This window comes from Triticum dicoccoides, chromosome 4B, assembly GCF_002162155.2.
Source record: "Triticum dicoccoides isolate Atlit2015 ecotype Zavitan chromosome 4B, WEW_v2.0, whole genome shotgun sequence".
NCBI lineage: Eukaryota > Viridiplantae > Streptophyta > Magnoliopsida > Poales > Poaceae > Triticum > Triticum dicoccoides.
In genome coordinates this window covers 420,964,177-420,981,793 of record NC_041387.1, presented here as the reverse complement: position 1 = coordinate 420,981,793, position 17,617 = coordinate 420,964,177, and the positions used below count along the sequence as shown (strand labels likewise).

The 17,617-nt window shown below is 45.7% G+C and overlaps 3 protein-coding genes across 4 annotated transcripts; 1 reads left to right on the top strand and 2 right to left on the bottom strand.

The window, feature by feature from the left end:
- Positions 1-2,386: 2,386 nt before the first annotated feature.
- On the bottom strand, positions 2,387-3,472 carry LOC119290646 (nifU-like protein 1, chloroplastic). Its single transcript, XM_037569272.1, has 3 exons — positions 3,136-3,472; positions 2,883-3,025; positions 2,387-2,774 (listed from the first exon to the last, which is right to left on the bottom strand). Exons 1-3 carry the CDS (start codon positions 3,470-3,472, stop codon positions 2,586-2,588), a joined length of 669 nt encoding a protein of 222 aa, XP_037425169.1. The 3' UTR covers positions 2,387-2,585.
- Positions 3,473-5,418: 1,946 nt separating this feature from the next.
- Positions 5,419-8,551, top strand: LOC119290645 (tetratricopeptide repeat protein 27 homolog). 2 transcript variants are annotated; one of them, XM_037569271.1, is made up of 2 exons: positions 5,419-7,684; positions 7,798-7,948. In XM_037569271.1, the coding sequence occupies exons 1-2, from the start codon at positions 5,473-5,475 to the stop codon at positions 7,815-7,817; spliced, it is 2,232 nt and encodes a 743-aa protein (XP_037425168.1). In that variant the 5' UTR covers positions 5,419-5,472; the 3' UTR covers positions 7,818-7,948. The 2 variants fall into 2 exon arrangements, with proteins under 2 accessions (XP_037425168.1, XP_037425167.1); XM_037569270.1 differs by having other exon boundaries at positions 5,419-8,551.
- A 2,559-nt stretch (positions 8,552-11,110) lies between these two features.
- On the bottom strand, positions 11,111-16,295 carry LOC119290644 (pentatricopeptide repeat-containing protein At1g05750, chloroplastic-like). Its single transcript, XM_037569268.1, has 3 exons — positions 14,141-16,295; positions 13,965-14,029; positions 11,111-11,974 (listed from the first exon to the last, which is right to left on the bottom strand). The coding sequence occupies exon 1, from the start codon at positions 16,147-16,149 to the stop codon at positions 14,206-14,208; it is 1,944 nt and encodes a 647-aa protein (XP_037425165.1). The 5' UTR covers positions 16,150-16,295; the 3' UTR covers positions 11,111-11,974; positions 13,965-14,029; positions 14,141-14,205.
- Between the last annotated feature and the right edge of the window lie 1,322 nt (positions 16,296-17,617).

The window sequence follows — 17,617 nt, the reverse complement described above, 5'->3', positions numbered from 1 at the left end:
ACATACTAACACGATGTTGCAATCAATTTGTAATTAAAGAAGCCAAAAGTCTTTTTTATTAAACCAGAATTCCTTATGCTGGAGTTTAAACAAACCCCACAATAACATGATCAATTTTTTTTGCTCTACTTATCACCTAATTAAGCAAATGCATGAGTTATGAAGCTGATAAGAAATCATGTTAACTTCGAACTAAAATTCCAACAAAAGAGTGAGGAACAAACGTCCTTTTTATCATTGCTCTGAAGTCTGAACCTCCCCCTATTTGTTAGTGAAATGTGAGTATGCTTGGAAGATAATAATTTCTTATGCAACATATGCTTTTACATCTGAAAGAGCTATAAAATATGTTGACCTATCTATGTGCACTTCCCAAAACAAGCGGATAAAATTATTTCTATCGGCAATATAAAATACTAAACATTAGAAAGAAAGGGACAATATCCACTAACCATGCAAATATTCTGACCATGGGATATTTAGGCTGGCGTATATGGAAAATCAAAGCTAAAAATGATTCGATGAGTTAAGGATACATCAATAAATATTGTAAAAAGTGATAAAAACAAATCTGCAGCAACTCGCGACCCCACGAACTCGTATTCACAATGAGCAAGTTAGTGAGGCCGCCACGGTAGGCTAGCACCAAGGGACAAGGGCAACAACCGCCTTCCCATCCAACCTACTGATTCTGCTGGCGCTACTTTCATCCTAAGCCCATGAGTACCGCTAGTGTGTTGCCACGTACGGAGAAACTATGAACTGAAATTTTCATCCAAATCATGAAAAATGTTAATGTTTCTCTCCTCTCCCATCCCTCGTGTGAACATACCCAATTCGTGGTTGGCTCGCTACATTCAGCGTAGCTCTGATGTGCACTGCCCTCGCTCTTGATTAGTTGCCGCACTGCCACACATATACGCCAACAAGCTGGGGAAACAAATGCAAATGTTACACCGAGTCAAAATCAACCATCCCACAATCGTAACAATAGAAAAGATAATAACCAAAATTTAACAGAAGAACTACTGCTTGGCTCCCAGATCCATCTCGATAGCCCTTGATCTGGCTGCTGAGCTTCTCCTAGCCGCCTCAACATCACGTCATTACCAAACATATAGTGGATGCCTAGTGGGACAAGGATTAAGAAATAACATGAGGTGAAACATACGATGGTTGTCAATTCCATAAGACGATCCAAGTAATTTGACAAAACAGATCGGGAGCATCTTGTATAATCTCAAAAAAGCAACTAAAAATATGAGAAATGAATTGATGAAAATCAGCCCCTGCTCTCATTCATGTTCGCTTTTGTAATGGGAAGCAAGGAATGGGGATACCGGGAGAAGAAAGGATCACATGGACGGCAAGCCTCCACCACCGGCAAGTGGGGTTGCTTCACATCCAATCTCCACGACCGCCGCCTCCATGGGGACGAACTCCCATGTTCACAACCGGGCTCCCAATCGGCCGCTGCCTCGCCGACCTTGATGACGAAGTAGTCCCTCCCTTCGATCCCATTCGCAACGGAGGCAACACCCGTCCCAGCGGACGGGTCCGCGGTGAGATCCCTACTGGATTGTGGTCGCGCCTCCCCAAACCTCACCGCGGGACAGATGAGAGGGCGCCGTTGCCATGGTCAGGCTTGGATGGGGAAAGGAGGCGACATAGCAGCAACGGCGCCTTCGCCGGGATTGGTGGCGACGGCGGCGGCGAGAGAGTAGGAGGGTGGTGGCGGCAGTCCATCGGCCGCCGTGACGTGAGAGGAGGATGGGGATGGGGCCGCGATCTGGACGTATGGAGCGGTCGAGAGGAGGGGAAGCAGGTGGCTGGGTTTTTCCATCGTGCGGGGTTTGGGGGAGGTCAAACGAGAGGATTTTTTTTCGTGCGGGAGGCAGAGCAACGAGGGCGGATGTAGGAAGACGGGACACGGTCGGTTGGCAGGAAAAGGAAAGCTAGGCATTTTTTTTTAGGCAGTAGAGATGATTGATGATGAGAAGGGAAAATCACATCAATACAAGGAAATATCCCATCAGTACTGTATTGATTGCGATTTATTTTTTATGAATGAGAGCAGGGGCTGATTTGTTTCCTTAAAGTATGATGCGTCTTTAAAATCTTTTATTTGTTTCCTAAAGAAATTTGTAATAATGAGAGGTATCGGTTGATTTGGATAAGTTAGTAAAGTTAGATCCGTGATTGCGTGTACGTTTGGAAAGTGCTGATTTGCAAGGAAAGAGCTGAAGGGTAAATAAACCGGTGAATAAGAAACCAACATCGAAAAAAATCTACGACGGTTAACCTACGGAAAAAACCCGGACGAAAGTGGTGGGACGAAAATTAACCGGCGAAGACTACCAACTGCTCCATTAGGAGTAGAGATATATTCTCGCATAACAAAAGGCAAAAATTATTCCATTTCATTTTCCATGGTAGTGTTTGCGTGCGCTGCAACTTTTTCTACCCAAACGAAACATCGAAACTCTTGCCTAGACGATACATCGAAACAAAATCTTGCTGCATGTCGTACATGTCGCCATTTTACTGCACTGGAGTGGCATCAAGCCGGCCAGCCTACCTGTAGATCACTGGGTGAACACCACATTCGTGATGTCGGGGAACTTCTCCTTGATGGCTGCCTTCACTCCACTTCCGATGGACTCTGGGCCGTCATACTTAACCAGGCAGTCCTCGCCGTCAACGGCAAGAACCTTCACACTCCCGCCGTAGTTCGCGATCGCCGGCCGCAGTATGTCCAGGTGCCGGTTCACCGCCTGCAAGCAACATCCATCCCAAGAACGCTGTAAGATCACACTGTTTCTCAAGCCTTTCAAGGCAAAAATACGAGATTGAGATTGCTCTGGTGGTGGCAGCTCCTCTACCTCAGGCGTTGTCTCCTCCGGCTGCTGGTCCCCGTCGAACACCTGGCGGATGTCCTTGATGGCGTCACCGAACTTCTCCTTGAGCACTCGCTCGATGCCCATGTTCATCGTCGTCGTCGAGCTTGGACAACTGCTGCACGCCCCTGGATTGTGGTGACAAGACCACAGTCAGTAAGCACGGTAAGATTTGATGCCCCGATGGAATCTTGGCCATGAATTTCTGTATGGACGCAAGGCGACAAATCCAGTTTACCTTCAAGCCTAAGGGAGACGACGCCGTCCTCTACGGACACGACGGCGACGTCGCCGCCGTCGGAGATGAGGTAGGGGCGCACGTCGTCGAGGACGCGGTCGACGTTACCTGGCGTCAGTTCGTAGGTCACCGCCGAGTACAGGCCGCCTCCCGGCGGCGGCGGCGTGGATGCCGAGGCCGCAGCCAGGTGTCCCCGGAAGTTGGCGGTCCAGATCTTGGAGTCTCGGAATTGGGGTCGCCTAGGGAGCACGGGCGGGTTGAATTTGATGATTCGGCGACGGATTTGCGGCGGAAACGACGAGGTAGCGGCGGCGGCCGCGGTCAGCGACGCCTCCATTGTTTGCCGTGTGTGGTCGTGTATCCCTTTGCTGAAGGAGTCAGGGGCAAAGATCAGTACTACCAGACTCCAGGAGATATTTTACTCTGTTTTCTCTCTGGTAAATGTTACAGGTTCCTATTTAGCGCTTACAGCGCGATAATTCAATTTGGTGCCCGGGCTTATCTTCATTTGGTGAACTGTAAAAAATCATAATTTTTTCAAATAAACCTGATTTTTTTGTCATCTAAGATGCTCAAATGCGTGATTACCGTGCAAATTTTGAGGTGTTTGAACATTCGATTGTCTTTTTCTTTCACGAGCTCCTCGAATACTAAATTTCACCAATTTTTGCACGGACATCAGAAGCAGGAGCATCTTGCATGTAAAAAAACAGATTTTATTTAAAAAATGTTTTTTCGTGATCTTACTGTTTATCCCCGGGTTCATTTGAGCCCGGTTGCAGATTAGCCACGTGATTCTTCTTACCGTACTATTCTTGTCAATTGGCGCACACTCTCTCCGTCCTGTGCTCAGCCGATTTTACTCTTTTCTCTTCTTGTTAGCATTCTGCTCGACGCAGCGCTCACAAGACGTCGGTGCTGTTCCGATTTTGGAAGCTTCCAGATGCTTCCCAAATTGGCTTTTATTTTTATTTTCATTTTTTTCCATTTTTTATTTTTTATTTTTTCCTTTCTCATCTTCTCTTGTGTTTTGTTTTCATTTTTGTCATTTTTTAAATCCATGAACTTTTTTCGTCAAATTCATGATTTTTCTACAAATTGTTGAACTTTTTAAAACTTTATTGTTTTTAAGTTGATGGAAGTTTTAAACTTGGCAAACATTTGTTCTAATGGATGAACTTTTTCCAAAGGTGTAAACTTTTTCAAAAACGCAATATTTTTTCAAATTTGTAAACTTTTTAAAGAAATTCATGAGATTTTTCAAATCATGGACCTCTTTTCAAATGCACATTTTTTAAATTCGTGAACTGTTTCAAATGAGCGAATATTTTTTCCAAATTTGTGAACCTTTTCATACATGAATTTTTTTCAAATTAATGTTTATTTCATATTCATAAAAAAATTCAAATTCGTGAACTATTTCGAATTCATGATTTTTTAATATATGAAAATTTTCTCAATTTGTGAACTCTTTTGAATTTCATGAACTTTTCTCAAATTCCCATGCTCCAAGCCGGATGACGGGCTGCGTTTTGCGGGCCAAAATTACTTTGATCTTCTTCTACCATTAGGTTTTATCATCAAATTTGTATCTGGTGTAATGCTCCGGCCACTTTGAGTGGTCCAAATCCATGCAACAGCCCGTTTAGCGGTAAAACAACCTGTCTGTTCACCCAACTAGAGTAGATGGTTTGGCTCGCAGTTTATTGGTCAAATTAGGTGAGTTTGGTCCTTGTGGTGCCAAGATCAAACACAGGCCTCTTGCCTAGCAGTTTGTAATCTGGGTTCCTTACAGTCCATCAAATTCCTTGTATCTTGATTTTTGACTGCTCTAGAATTATCAAACTAATTTGAGTAAGAGTCGATCCAATGCTGTGCATGATGGTTACATTCTCGAGTAGGACAACTCCATTGCTCATTTCTTAAAATCCCTTCCACCGGGATAAAACAGTACAGTACAGTACAGAAGAGGCAGCCGCAAGCAGGGGGGGCAAAGGCAGCAACAACGAACATGCACCAAATATCCTCTTTTTTTTGAGAATATGCACCAAATATCCTAGCAGGCAGAACAGCAACAACGAACATGCACCAAATAAAGGAATAGGCGAATAACCACTGGCCCAGAGGCCCGAACGTAGACAGGACCACCACCCAGCCCAAGAAAAGAGCACGAGCCCAGGCAAATGCAAGAAACGCCATGTGGGCCCAAAAGGCAGCGGCCTCGAACCGAACCGACCAGAGAACCCGTGATAGCCTGAGCGCTCGCGCAGCCGGGCATCAACAGGGACCAGAGAAAGGAATAGGCAAAAACCCTAAACCTCACCACCGGCCACGGCCATGGCGGCCACCACCACTACCCCCACCTTCCTCCGTGCGACCGAGCTCCGCCTCCTTCGCTGCACCCTCCCCTCCCCGATCTCCCAACCAGCTCCCCCCTCACCTCCCCCAGCTCACCCGCTCGGTCCTGTCGCGGCCTCCGCCCTCGCCGCCGTCGATGCCGGGGACTACACGGCTGCTATCGCCTCCGCCGTCCCCCACATCTTCCACTCCTACGCCTTTGCCGAGGTTGCCCATGGCTCCCTAGCGCAAGTGTACGCCGACCTCACTGCCGCTGCCGAGGCGTTCCTCCGTGGGGATGGCGGAGGGGCCGCGGGCGAGGGGTTCCAGTGCAGGTGCGCGCTTGTTTTCTCCGCGGCTGTGGCCGCGCTGCTCGCATTCACGCAGCAGAACGTGACGGGACCGTCGGGGAAGTGTTCACCCTTCCCTTTCCAGACTTCGCCTTTGGATGAAGGGGGGCATAGTGATCCTGGAAGCGAATGGGTTGATTGGGCTTCGGATCAGTTAGCTTCTTTTGGTTCCCATGTTCATGGGAAATTCGCTCTCTTGCCCTTCATTGTCTTTGCAGAACTACTCTTCACAAGCATAAAGGGTCTGGACTCCTCTGATTGTTGCACTGTGTCATGGTGGTTGTGCAGAACATCCTTGTCCCAGCAAAATATTTTAGATGAGCTATCGTCCTCTTTGTTTGATCAAGTACAAGTGTACAAGAAACAAGTGCTGACCCACTTTGGTGATCTTGAAAAGGTCTCTAGCTACTGGGGTTCTTTGCTATGTGATGGAGAAGGCCGTTCTTTTGTCTCGGCTGCTTTTCTGGAAGCTGGAATCGTGGAGTATAAATATGGTCGAGTTGATGCTTCAAGGCTGCATCTGGATAGTGCTCAAGAGGCATGTGGGATTCATCTCTCTCTCACAGGGATTCTTGGTTTTCGAACAATACACCAGGTGGACGCCAAGTCCCAAATGGTTCTAGTTGCAAAGAGTTCTAAACCAGCACCTGATGATGGCCAATCAACAGAGCTAGCAGGACCTCAGAGTGATGGTATGGCTTCCAGAAAAGCGATGAGCTCTGTTCCAGATGAAAGTGATGAATTTTGTGATATACTAAGAACACCAAGACTGGCTGAAAATGGGAATGGCTCGAGCAGTGAGAGTATGACATCTGCAAACACACAGATACCGCTATCTGCTATCCAGCAGGCCGCTGTACTTGCACAATGTTTACATGTGAGTCGGAGGAGTCGGAGTGATGAAATGTCTGGGTGGGAGATGGCACCATACATAGAGTCAATTGATTCTCAAGACAAGTCATACTTTGTGGTCAGGAGCTTGTGTGATGTTCTGCGTATTAGGTGGGAGTCCACCCGCAGTCGGACAAAACAGCGGGCACTGTTAATGATGGAGAATTTGGTTGAAGATATTGCCAAAGAATTTCCTGTAGTTTCACAAAGAGCCAAACTGGTTTTTGGAGTTCATATGCCGCCTATCCCTGCATTAAGGAAAGAGTATGGTGAACTTTTGATAAGTTGTGGTTTACTTGGTGAAGCTCTTAGTGTCTTCAAAGAACTCGAATTGTGGGATAATCTAATCTATTGCTATCGTTTATCGGGTAAAGTTGCTGATGCTGTTAGTCTAATAAATACCCGGCTCTCTGTCACACCAAATGACCCAAGGCTATGGTGTTCACTTGGCGATGCTACTAATAATGATGACCATTATAAGAAAGCACTGGAAGTCTCAAATAACAAATCTGCTCGAGCTCTGCGCTCTCTGGCTCGCAGTGCATACAACAAGAATGATTTCCATACATCCAAAATTCTTTGGGGATCTGCATTGGCATTGAATTCTTTGTACCCAGATGGCTGGTTTGCCTATGGTACAGCTGCATGGAAGGATAAAGATCTTGAGAAGGCAGTGGATGCTTTTAGTCGTGCTGTGCAGATAGATCCTGAGAACGGAGAAGCGTGGAACAACATAGCCTGCCTGCACATGATTAGAGGAAAGAGCCAGGCGGCAGTCCAGGCATTCAAGGAAGCTGTAAAGTTCAAGAGGAACAGCTGTGAAGTTTGGGAAAATTACAGTAAGGTTGCTTTGGACACATGCAACATGCGACTGACACTTGAAGCTGTCAAAATGGTATTGAATCTGTCCTCGAACAAGCGCTTCAATGTTGATTTATTGGACAAGGTGATGGCCTATGTCGAAGAACAAGGTACACAACTTACTCAAGAAGCTAAATCCATAAGCAACCCTTCAGATGATGCAAACAAAGAGACCAGGCTACCAAATCAATTGCTAGATATAATTGGTGATATCCTTCAGCAGATTGTACGGAGTGGGGCTAGCAATGCAGAGATATGGGGATTATATGCAAGATGGCATAAAAGCAAGGGCAACCTCATGGCATGCTCGGAAGCTTTGTTGAAGCAAGTTCGATCACTCCAGGGTTCAGGATTATGGCATGATCAGAAGAAGTTCACGAAGTATGCTCAAGCTTCTCTGCAACTTTGCAAGGTCTATATCGAAATTTCCTCCACGACTGGAAGCAGACGAGAATTATTGTCAGCTGAGATGCATCTTAAAAGCTCCTTGAAACAGGCAACGGACTTCTCAGGTACGGAGGAGTATAAATCACTTAATGACTGCCTTGACCAATTAAGGGGCCTGATTGGCGCTGCATAGAGTTACTGATATCTTGGTTGCGAATCAAGGTCACCTTGTCATATGGCTTATCACAGACCCTTTATAAATGACAAGCATCGTCAAGTCGCATCATCCGATGGTCTATGCTCAAGTTCGGCACGAAGAGTACACCAGACCCTTTATTTACTCTTGTTCTGTTATTCATGTTGGTCGTTTGCTGAATGTTTCAGCGCACAATCCAGCATGTAGTTGTGAGCACTTTGTTAATCAGGTTTATCATGTGTAATCCCAGACTGTATTTGGGAAAAATATTTGTACGGTTGCTTCTGTTTGAATGAAAATGTTGTCGTGCTCTCAAAAAAAGAGTAATCTGTTCTTTCTCCCAATTCTCCTCATTCTAGGATGGCACATGAACACAATGATGTTGTGCAGTACCAAATTATTTCTGAGATACATATGCTATTCTAAGAAGGATTTCACTGTCATCATTTGACGTCCACTACAAATATCATATAACTGGTGATTTTGACTCTTGCATGGACAATCTACTCAACTTATGCATGGATAATATGATAAATTGTGGTCAGCTGCTTCTGCATGGTCAAGCCCGCTGATAAGGCACTATACACTTTTTTCCTTAGATTAAGTGCTACTGAAGTAAGTTTGTGGGTGTCTGTACTTTTGGATATAATTGTAAATGTGTTGCTGGCTGCAGTATATAGTATATTGATCTGTTCTGTTTGCCAATGTCATGTTCCATTCCATCTCATCATTTTCCTTGACCGGCACAATTGCGACATCGCAAATTGGTTATTCAGTCATATGTAATGACTCCAAACACATGCCTTTTTAGACTATTCAGCCATTATTTATGCGTTTTTGCCTGTTTGGTTATTTGATTGTTTTTTTTACAGCATGGCTATTTGATTGTTAACTGACAAACATTCTCTTTTTATCCTTAAAACATAAATACTGTTGCTATGGTGAGTTTAGTGCCCATCTGGAGTAGTAATACTGTTGTTTGCAAATCATGGGTTATTACTTATTAGTTACTGCAGAATCTTGGTGACTACTTGGTTCAGTTTACCTTTTATGCTCACTGTCCAATATTGGGGATTTGTTCTTGGTATACATGTGAAACTGAACCTTAAATTTTAATCCCACGTGCTCTGTATTTCCCTTTCAAAAGTACACTGTAGATTATAGCTACATATGGCATCTAGCTTTAACAACATAACTTAATACTGGTAAAAAAGGAATTACGCTACATCTATGTTGTGCTTTGCTCTTTTTTTTTTTCAGAATATTCAGATCACGTTTTCTATGCGTTGTTTGAAACGCTGCAATGTAGATATATACTCCCAGCGCACTGCCGCTGGCGTTGACACCAGAGGGTCCTGAGGCCTCGGCATTCATGCCAAGGTGGTCCGATGGAGCCAACAGATCAATTCGGGAAGGCGGGAAGGCGGGAAGGACGGAGGGGAAGGTTGACATCGTGGGCGTCGACCAGGACGGATGAGGAGAGCGCAAAAACTGCACCTCATGACGGTACTCCTGATCCTGGTGCTTCTCTCCCTCTGCTGCCTTGATCGCCTCGGTGCCGTGGCTTCTGCAGACTGCTGGTATGTACCCGGAAGGATGGAGCAGCGACTACGCTGGACTGGACAGTGGACACTGAAGAGAGCACCACCATGTTTCAACACATCATGGTTGCAGATGATGAAACACTTTGATACCCAACCTGTATGGCCATATGGTGCCTGAACAAAGATGGCATTTTTGTAGGGAGTTCCCTATGTCTTGGTAGATCTAGCATTTTAATTAAAGATCTCACTTGTGATTGATCAAATTTCCGAGCATGTTATTTCAACTTCATTATAGACCTCCTTAGGTTGTGTATGCATCAGTACAGGTTTTATAATTTTGTGGAACAACCAGTTCCACAGAGAAAGAAAGGATCGCCTGAATTAGGGACAAGTTCATTTTCTTCTTTTTTGAGGGGAGGGAAAAGTCATCATATCTTTGATAAAAAAAAAATTGTGCCCCCTTATCTTAAGCTAAGAGGCTGACTATGTGCCGCCCCATACTACCTGCTAGTGTATCTATCACCTGTCGTAGTTCTGGTCAGGAAGGACTCACTGTATTCTTAGTATATACTTTCTGCATGCAATTCTTAGCTTTGTAACTTAACTGAGGTCGACCGATAGCGGTAAAATTGTACTCCCTCCGTTCCAAAATATAGCGCGCCCACGCTTTTCGAGGTTCAACTTTGACCATAAATTTAACCCACGAGACCGACTGCGGCGGGATCAAAAATTATATAATTAAAAACTTTTTTTGAATACGAATTCATTGGTATAATTTTTTCGCCCGCCGCAGTCGGTCTTGTTGATTAAATTAATGGTCAAAGTTGAAGCACGGAAACCGAGGACGCGCTATATTTTGGAACGGAGGGAGTACTTCCTCCAATCCAAATTAATTATCGCAGCTTTAGTACAAGTTTGTACTAAAGTTGCATTAAAGCCACGACAAGTAATATGAATAGGAGGGATTACTACATTTTGTATTTCTCTACTGGTTTTGTTGGCCTCTGCTTAAACTTTTGAAAATTAAATGTTGTAAAATGACAACTAAAATTATCGGTAGCCCCTTATGCAAACAAGAATAATAAATCCTTGAACCCCAGCCAAACTGGATCCCGCTTCCAGAGCAGGCAACTTCTTTCTCAGATCCTTTTCTGTTGAGGTACTTCCTCAGATCACTGTTACCACACTAACCAGAACGGAAAACAAGACAAAATTTGTACTGAAAACCAAGCATCCCTCCCGATTCTTTGACGTCCAGATAATCTTACATCCTAGGAAGGGGAGGATCCATGGTTGCTGCCTCCTACCAGAGCCACAAACCCTAGCAAATCACCTCCGCGAAAACCTGAACCCCTGTGTAAATAAACCATTACGGCCTGATAAATCATGAATGACTTGTACTTGTGTGCTGAAAACCAACACTTTTCTGAAACTTGTCTGAGAACTCAATTCAGAATCCTCGTATAAAACTCTGAAGTCTTATTACAGCAAGATGAAATGTGTAAAATGCAAATGTTCAACAGCAATCCAAACAGAAATTCCAGATACATCTCAAAAAATGAATCCCAAACGAGCAAGAAACAGAGCCTTTTCAGGATGCAGATCTGGCCTGTCATGTGCCAACTTTCACCTCCGTCAATTTGCATACGGGCACGACAAGGTGTAACTTTCCTCCATGACCAGGAGGTTCCACTGTGCATGCGGGTCATGAGTCGAGAACACGGACCAGGCAGGAGTGGAGTTCTCGTATCTGTTATGCGTGACGCGGGCAAACTTCTCCACATCCTGGTTCTCCTCCATGTCGTCAGGGTCGATATCAACGGTGAAGATGTCACAGTAGGGCCTCAGCGAGTGCAAGAAGATTGGAGGCGACATTGGGTTAGCGGACACCGCAGCGAGGTCCGATGTCAGAGCGATGCTCTGCCCATCTGGACTGAAGACTGGATGGTTCACGTGCCTGGAGAAATCATACCCGCTCTGGATTACCCTCACCACAGAGCGGTCGATTGTGTTTACCAAGTAAACAACGAAGTTCCCTGGGTCTAGGCCATGGTCAAGCTCCGGCGCATCCGCAGGCCTGTCATGGTTTGATGAGAACACACGATCCAGTCTCTGTTCGGAGATCATTGGCAGTGTGTGTGTGCCAGTCCAATCGCCATCTGTTATCCGTTCCGCTTCACCAGCGTTCTCCCCGGCCTCTGCGTCCATTATGTATAGATTCTTGTATTTGTTGTTTCCTCCACCTCTTGTTGATCAGAAAAAAAGTTCTGTCCCTGTACGAATGTAAATATATAATTGTCATCTTCAGAGGTATACAAAAAAAATCACCATGTGCCGTCTTGATTGTGGAGGGCAACGCAGGATTGTGGAGGGTAACGCATTATTGAATTTTCCCTTTGTGAGCAGTTGTGGCTTCAAAGCCGTGTGGCTGGCCGAAAGCGATGGATTGCATGTCGTGATATCCATGTATCGCATCAACTAAGATCTTGTTTTCTGTTTCTCCAAGTTGGAGATTTTTTATATGTATTTCTAAGGCACTGAATATCGTCCAATTTTTCGGCTTAGATCTCTACGTCTGGCAGGCAGAGTTCACTTGCACCATACATGTGAATCAGCATCATAATGATATTATTTTGGCTGTGTAAATAGATCTGTCATCATAATGCAATTTTTCCCACTCAAACGATCCTCATCTTCAAACAATTTTTCTGTTATTGTTCAATGAGACCTTTTCCCATAGCATATATTACCTTGATTAGCCAGGACTTCAACAAAGCAAACAAAAAAAATGCTGAAATGTGAAGCTTGTTTCATGTTTCCTCTTCTCATCTTAAAAAGCTAGCCACGTAAAAGGAACCGTCAGTCGATATCCAGCGGCACTTCTGGTTAAATTTGACCGGTCAGCTGGTCATGTACAGATTGCACCGATCGACGGAGAGGCTGGGGGGCTGCCCTCCTTTTCATAAACTAAAAAACTTAGTCATGCACAGATATCCCCTCGAGACAGGTCTACTGTGAGTGTGGATCTCACAATCTCCATGGTTCATGTTAGCTCTTGTAACAAGCATGTGATATTTTTGTGAAGCCAACAAACATGAATAGTACTATCCCCATTTGTTTATCAGTCAAAGAGACTTATTCTTTTCCCTTTAGTATAGACTGACGGTAACTACCTAGGAGCCTCGGACTTGATCAAAGTAAAGAAAAACCATGCTCGACTGTGATGGTTACTTCATAATATCTCTCTCATATGAAAAAAACAGAATTGTTCCATATTTTCTAGTAATGTGCCAGGAACTCACAGTGGGTATCCAGCAATATTTAAAGTTGGTTTAAAAGCAGACCATTCAGTCCTCTTTTTCACCAGAAAACTGTAGGGAAACCCCCAACAGTAAAAAGATCGGTCACTTACTCATTTATTGATGTCCCCTCAAGTCTTACAATTATAATTTAGTAGGTCCAATGTGACTCTGTCAAGGTGGATTTCGCAACTCACATGATTCACATTTGCAACAAACATATGAGAATTTTTGAAGTCAATACATGTGAATTGTCTTCTCACATTTGTTTTATCAGTCAATAAGACTCTAATTCATTTCCCTTTACAACTACAAGGTTCTAAGAAATTACTTTATTAATTAACCATAGCTATGTGAAATTAGTAAACCTCAACTAGAACCACTAGAACCTGCATACCCAATAACTTTTATTCTACCTTCCTTCCTAATCAAATATTTCTTGGTACCAAATGGAATTTTATTCTTCTAACACAAATAAGATATGTTCAGTATGGTATCACATTTTCGTAACAATTCTGAAGATGGTAACGAAAACATATTTTCCTAATAAACATATGTGTAGCTTGGAAAGGAATTAGCCTGGATATAGCCTTCATATGAAGAAAAAAATACCCACAAATCTTTTTCTGAGCATTTCCAATACATGTTGTTCAGACGATAAAAGAATTACAAGCCTTTTTTCTGTATCACCTTTCCATCCCATAGTTAATTTACCCTTGCTCTTCCTTTCTTTTTCCATCATCATGATCCCAGTTATATCTTCTTTTTATACTTACCCTGGTAAGTTTAGCATTGCATTTGACATTTGAGAAAGATATTCATTTGCTTGCACCATGGTTCACGACTAACAAAAAATAAAAAATAAGGAAACCCTGACCATGGCGTGTGTTGTTCCCTGTTCAGTATTCCCAGATGGATGGATATCATGGAAAGAAATAAGGAAAGAAAGGAAGTTCTGCCTGACCTTTGGTAAAAGTTTAAAAGATAAATAATTTGGTCGCTGATGCCATGTGAATATTTTATTTGAATCTGCAAGCATAGATAGAGGAAACATGAAGTGAACAACAGGCTTATCAAAATACACACTATGATGGAAAGTTAGAAGCACAAATCGCAGATAAGTAAAGATCCATTCATGACCTTGTAAGGCTTCAACTTGGACCTATCTAAGATTTTCATTTGAGGTGCGATCAACTGCTAGAATCTCAAGAAGGAGACATTTCAACGACACTATATCCTGAAACTTTTGGGACATGTCGTTGCTTCATGGAGTCCCTTAGGTCATTTACTGATTGCCACATCCCCTCTTTAGCATATATGTTAGATAACATAGTGTGAAACCCGTCATGGCGAGGATCCAGATTGACAAGCTTCCTGCCCACCCTTTCTCCAACCTCATTTTCACCATGCTTCCAGCAGGCACCAAGCAATGCACCCCATGCTGGAACATCAGGTAACATGGGCATGCTCTCAATCAGATCCTCAGCCTCCTTAACATATCCAGCACGTCCAAGAAGATCAACCATGCATCCATAGTGTCTGATGTTTGGCACAATTCGGTACTTCTGTTGCATCAACTTGAAGAAGTGGCGGCCCTCCTCAACTAGGCCAGCATGTCTGCAAGCACTCAAAACTCCGATGAAAGTTATCTCATTCGGGATGGCAGTGCCGGATGCTTCCATCTCTGAGAACATCTCAAGGGATTTCGTCACAAGGCCGTTCATGGCCAACCCCACAATGACAGCATTCCAGCAAGGTGCTCCTTTTTCTTCCATTATGTTGAAGACATCCATTGCAGCTTCCAAGTATCCACACTTCATGTACATGTCAATGAGGCTAGTCCCAAGTACAAGACTGATGTAACATTTGTTTTGCCTTACATAATCATGCACCGACTTTCCTTTCTCCAGAGCAGACAGATTGGTGCATGCAGATATAACACTAATGATAGTAACCTCATCCGGCCTGACTCCCTGGGCTCGCATGTGATCGAAGACAGTGAGTGCATCTGAGGATTGGTTATTCTGCACACAACCAGAAATCATTGTACTCCAAGAAACATTGTCCTTGTCAGGCATTGCACTGAACAATGTCATTGCATTTTCGACATGACCACTCTTTAGATAGCCTGCTATCATCGAGTTCCAGGAGAACTGGTCCAAGCAGTCACCGCTGTCAAACAACCTCCGTGCTGCAACAACATCCAGGCAACATGAGTACATGTGGATCAGCACATTCTGAATGTTTAGCAGCGAACAAAGGCCAGCCCTGATAACCAGTCCATGGCACAGTTCCCCATTTCGAATCACCTCTGACTGTGCACAAGCGGCCACCACACTGACCATCAGCGCCTCGTCCACAGGCCGCATCTCTCGACGCATGCACGAGAACATATGCAACGCCTCTGCAAACATGTTGTTCCTCTCAAAGCAAGAAATCATGGCAGTCCACGTGAAAATATCCCTGCACTCAGCCTCGTCAAACACCCATCTTGCCTCGTCCACCATACCCCTCCTCCCAAACAATGATACCATGGAGCTCACCGCTGTGGCATTCCGCTTTGGCATCCGTGCGAACACCCCAACCGCCTGATCAACATCCCCAGCATGCACGTAGGCAGCCAGGATGGTGTTCCACGAAACAGCGTCCCACACGGGACCTGCGTCGAACACCATGCGTGCGTCCCTGAGGCAGCCGCAAACAGAGTACATATGCATCAGGCCGTTCCTGAGGTACAAATCATCACCGAACCCGTGCCTGATAGCGTGTGACTGCACCTGCCTGCCTTCACTCACGTCCCTCCTGGCCGCGCAGGCGGCGGCGAGGATGGGGTGGGTGTAGGCGTCGGGGGACGCCGGCAGGGAGGTGTAGAGTGGTAGGCAGAGGTGCGGCGTCCCAGCGAGCAGGGCCGCCTTGAGGAGCGTGTTGCAGGAGAAGGCGTTGGGGCAGCGGACGAGTCGGAGGAGGCGGAACGAATGGTGGATGGGGAGCGGGAGGAGGCGGGTAGCGGAGGTGAAGAGGAGGAGGCGGCTGGCGGCGAAGGCATCGGCGAGGAGGCCGGAGGCGATGAACTGGCCGTGAATCTGGAGGAGATGGCGCGCGGAGGAGCACCGAGCGAGTTGCGCGTCTAGGAGAGACACCGTGAGCATGGCCGGCGCTACGGCGGCAAAGGGGAAGCAGCGCCACCAGCTACAGGTTCGAACCTTTTTTTTTTCGCCTACGGTATTTGTCAGTCGATTGTTTCCTCTCTGGCGCGCTCTCCCTCACTCTTTTCAGTTTGTGTTGCTGCACTGTGCAGCCCAACCAAAGCCGGACTGCTCTGGGCAACCAGCGTGACACCATCTCTAGCAGACCCAGTTCGCGGAAAACGTGTTTCAAGAGCCGGTTTAAACTGCGGGTTCCGGCCGAGCAGACCTTTTAAATTAAAAATGTAAAACTGAATATTCGCTTCTATTTTTTTTTCTTACGTCTTCTTTTGTCTATTGCCCGTGCCCATAATCAACTAGCTCACTTCTACGAAGCCGGCAGACAGCACACGAAGCGGCCAAATACGAAGTCGCCGACGTCTAGGACGGCTTGCACGAAGCCGTCGGCGTCCAGGACGACGTCGAATCGATCCAGGAGTTGTCATCGTAGCTGCTTCATGAGCGAACTAGCTAGCTAGCTCCCATCGATTCGAACTAGCTGGCTACTCCAGGACTCGCCGTCGCCGTAGCTAGCTTGCTCCCATCCCGTTGCCGAGAGAGACGCAGGCGGGCGGCCGGCGTCCAGAGCAGCGTGAACGGCGGACGCGGACGGGTCATGGAGGGCTCCCGCCAACTGCTTTCTTTCGATAGAGGGCACCGTAGAAGTGGACATGAAAACCGTGTTTTTACAGATCGGGAGGAGCTTTTTACCGCACCTCTTAAAAAAATTAAAAGGTTGAAGGTGTATAAATTGTCTGGCCGGGCTACTTTTTTGTCTAAAACTAAAAACTCACGGTTATTATACAGTTCTGTAACGCCCCGGATCCGATGCGCCAGGTGTCTGCCAGTTATTCGCCGTTGTTGCCATGTCATTTGCTTGCGTATTGCATTTTATCATGTCATCATGTGCATCTCATTTTGCGTACGTGTTTGTATCATGCATCCGAGCATTTTCCCCGTTGTCCGTTTCGCAATCCGGCGCTCCTATGCCCTCCGGCGTTCCCCTTTCGTCTCTCGTTGTTGTGAGTGGGTGTTAAACGTTCTCGGAATGGACCGAGACTTGTCAAGTGGCCTTGGTATAGCACCGGTAGACCGCTTGTCAAGTTTCGTGCCATTTGGAGGTCGTTTGGTACTACAACGGTTAACCGGGTAACCGTAAAGCCCTCTCTCTTTGCAGGCCAACACCCCCTCCAAAGTGGCCCAAAACCCATCTAAGTCCCCTTCATGCTCTCGGTCGTTTGATCACGACCGTGTGGGCGAAAACCGCTCCTCATTTGGACTCTCCTAGCTCCCTCTACCTATAAAAAGGCCTCTCTCCCCGAAATTTTCGTCGAAACCCTAGCCTAATCCTCCCCGCCGCCACCGGACATGTCCGCGTCGCGCCAGACATGTCCGCTTCACCGTGCCGCCTGCCGCAGCCAATGGCGCGCCG

Coding starts and splice junctions, on each gene's coding strand:
- LOC119290646 (XM_037569272.1), bottom strand. CDS start 3,472: ATGGAGGCGTCGCTGACCGCGGCCGCCGCCGCTACCTCGTCGTTTCCG. Junction 3,026..3,135: donor CGTCTCCCTTAGGCTTGAAG/GTAAACTGGATT, acceptor ACCACAATCCAG/GGGCGTGCAGCAGTTGTCCA. Junction 2,775..2,882: donor CGGAGGAGACAACGCCTGAG/GTAGAGGAGCTG, acceptor TGTTGCTTGCAG/GCGGTGAACCGGCACCTGGA.
- LOC119290644 (XM_037569268.1), bottom strand. CDS start 16,149: ATGCTCACGGTGTCTCTCCTAGACGCGCAACTCGCTCGGTGCTCCTCC.
- LOC119290645 (XM_037569270.1), top strand. CDS start 5,473: ATGGCGGCCACCACCACTACCCCCACCTTCCTCCGTGCGACCGAGCTC.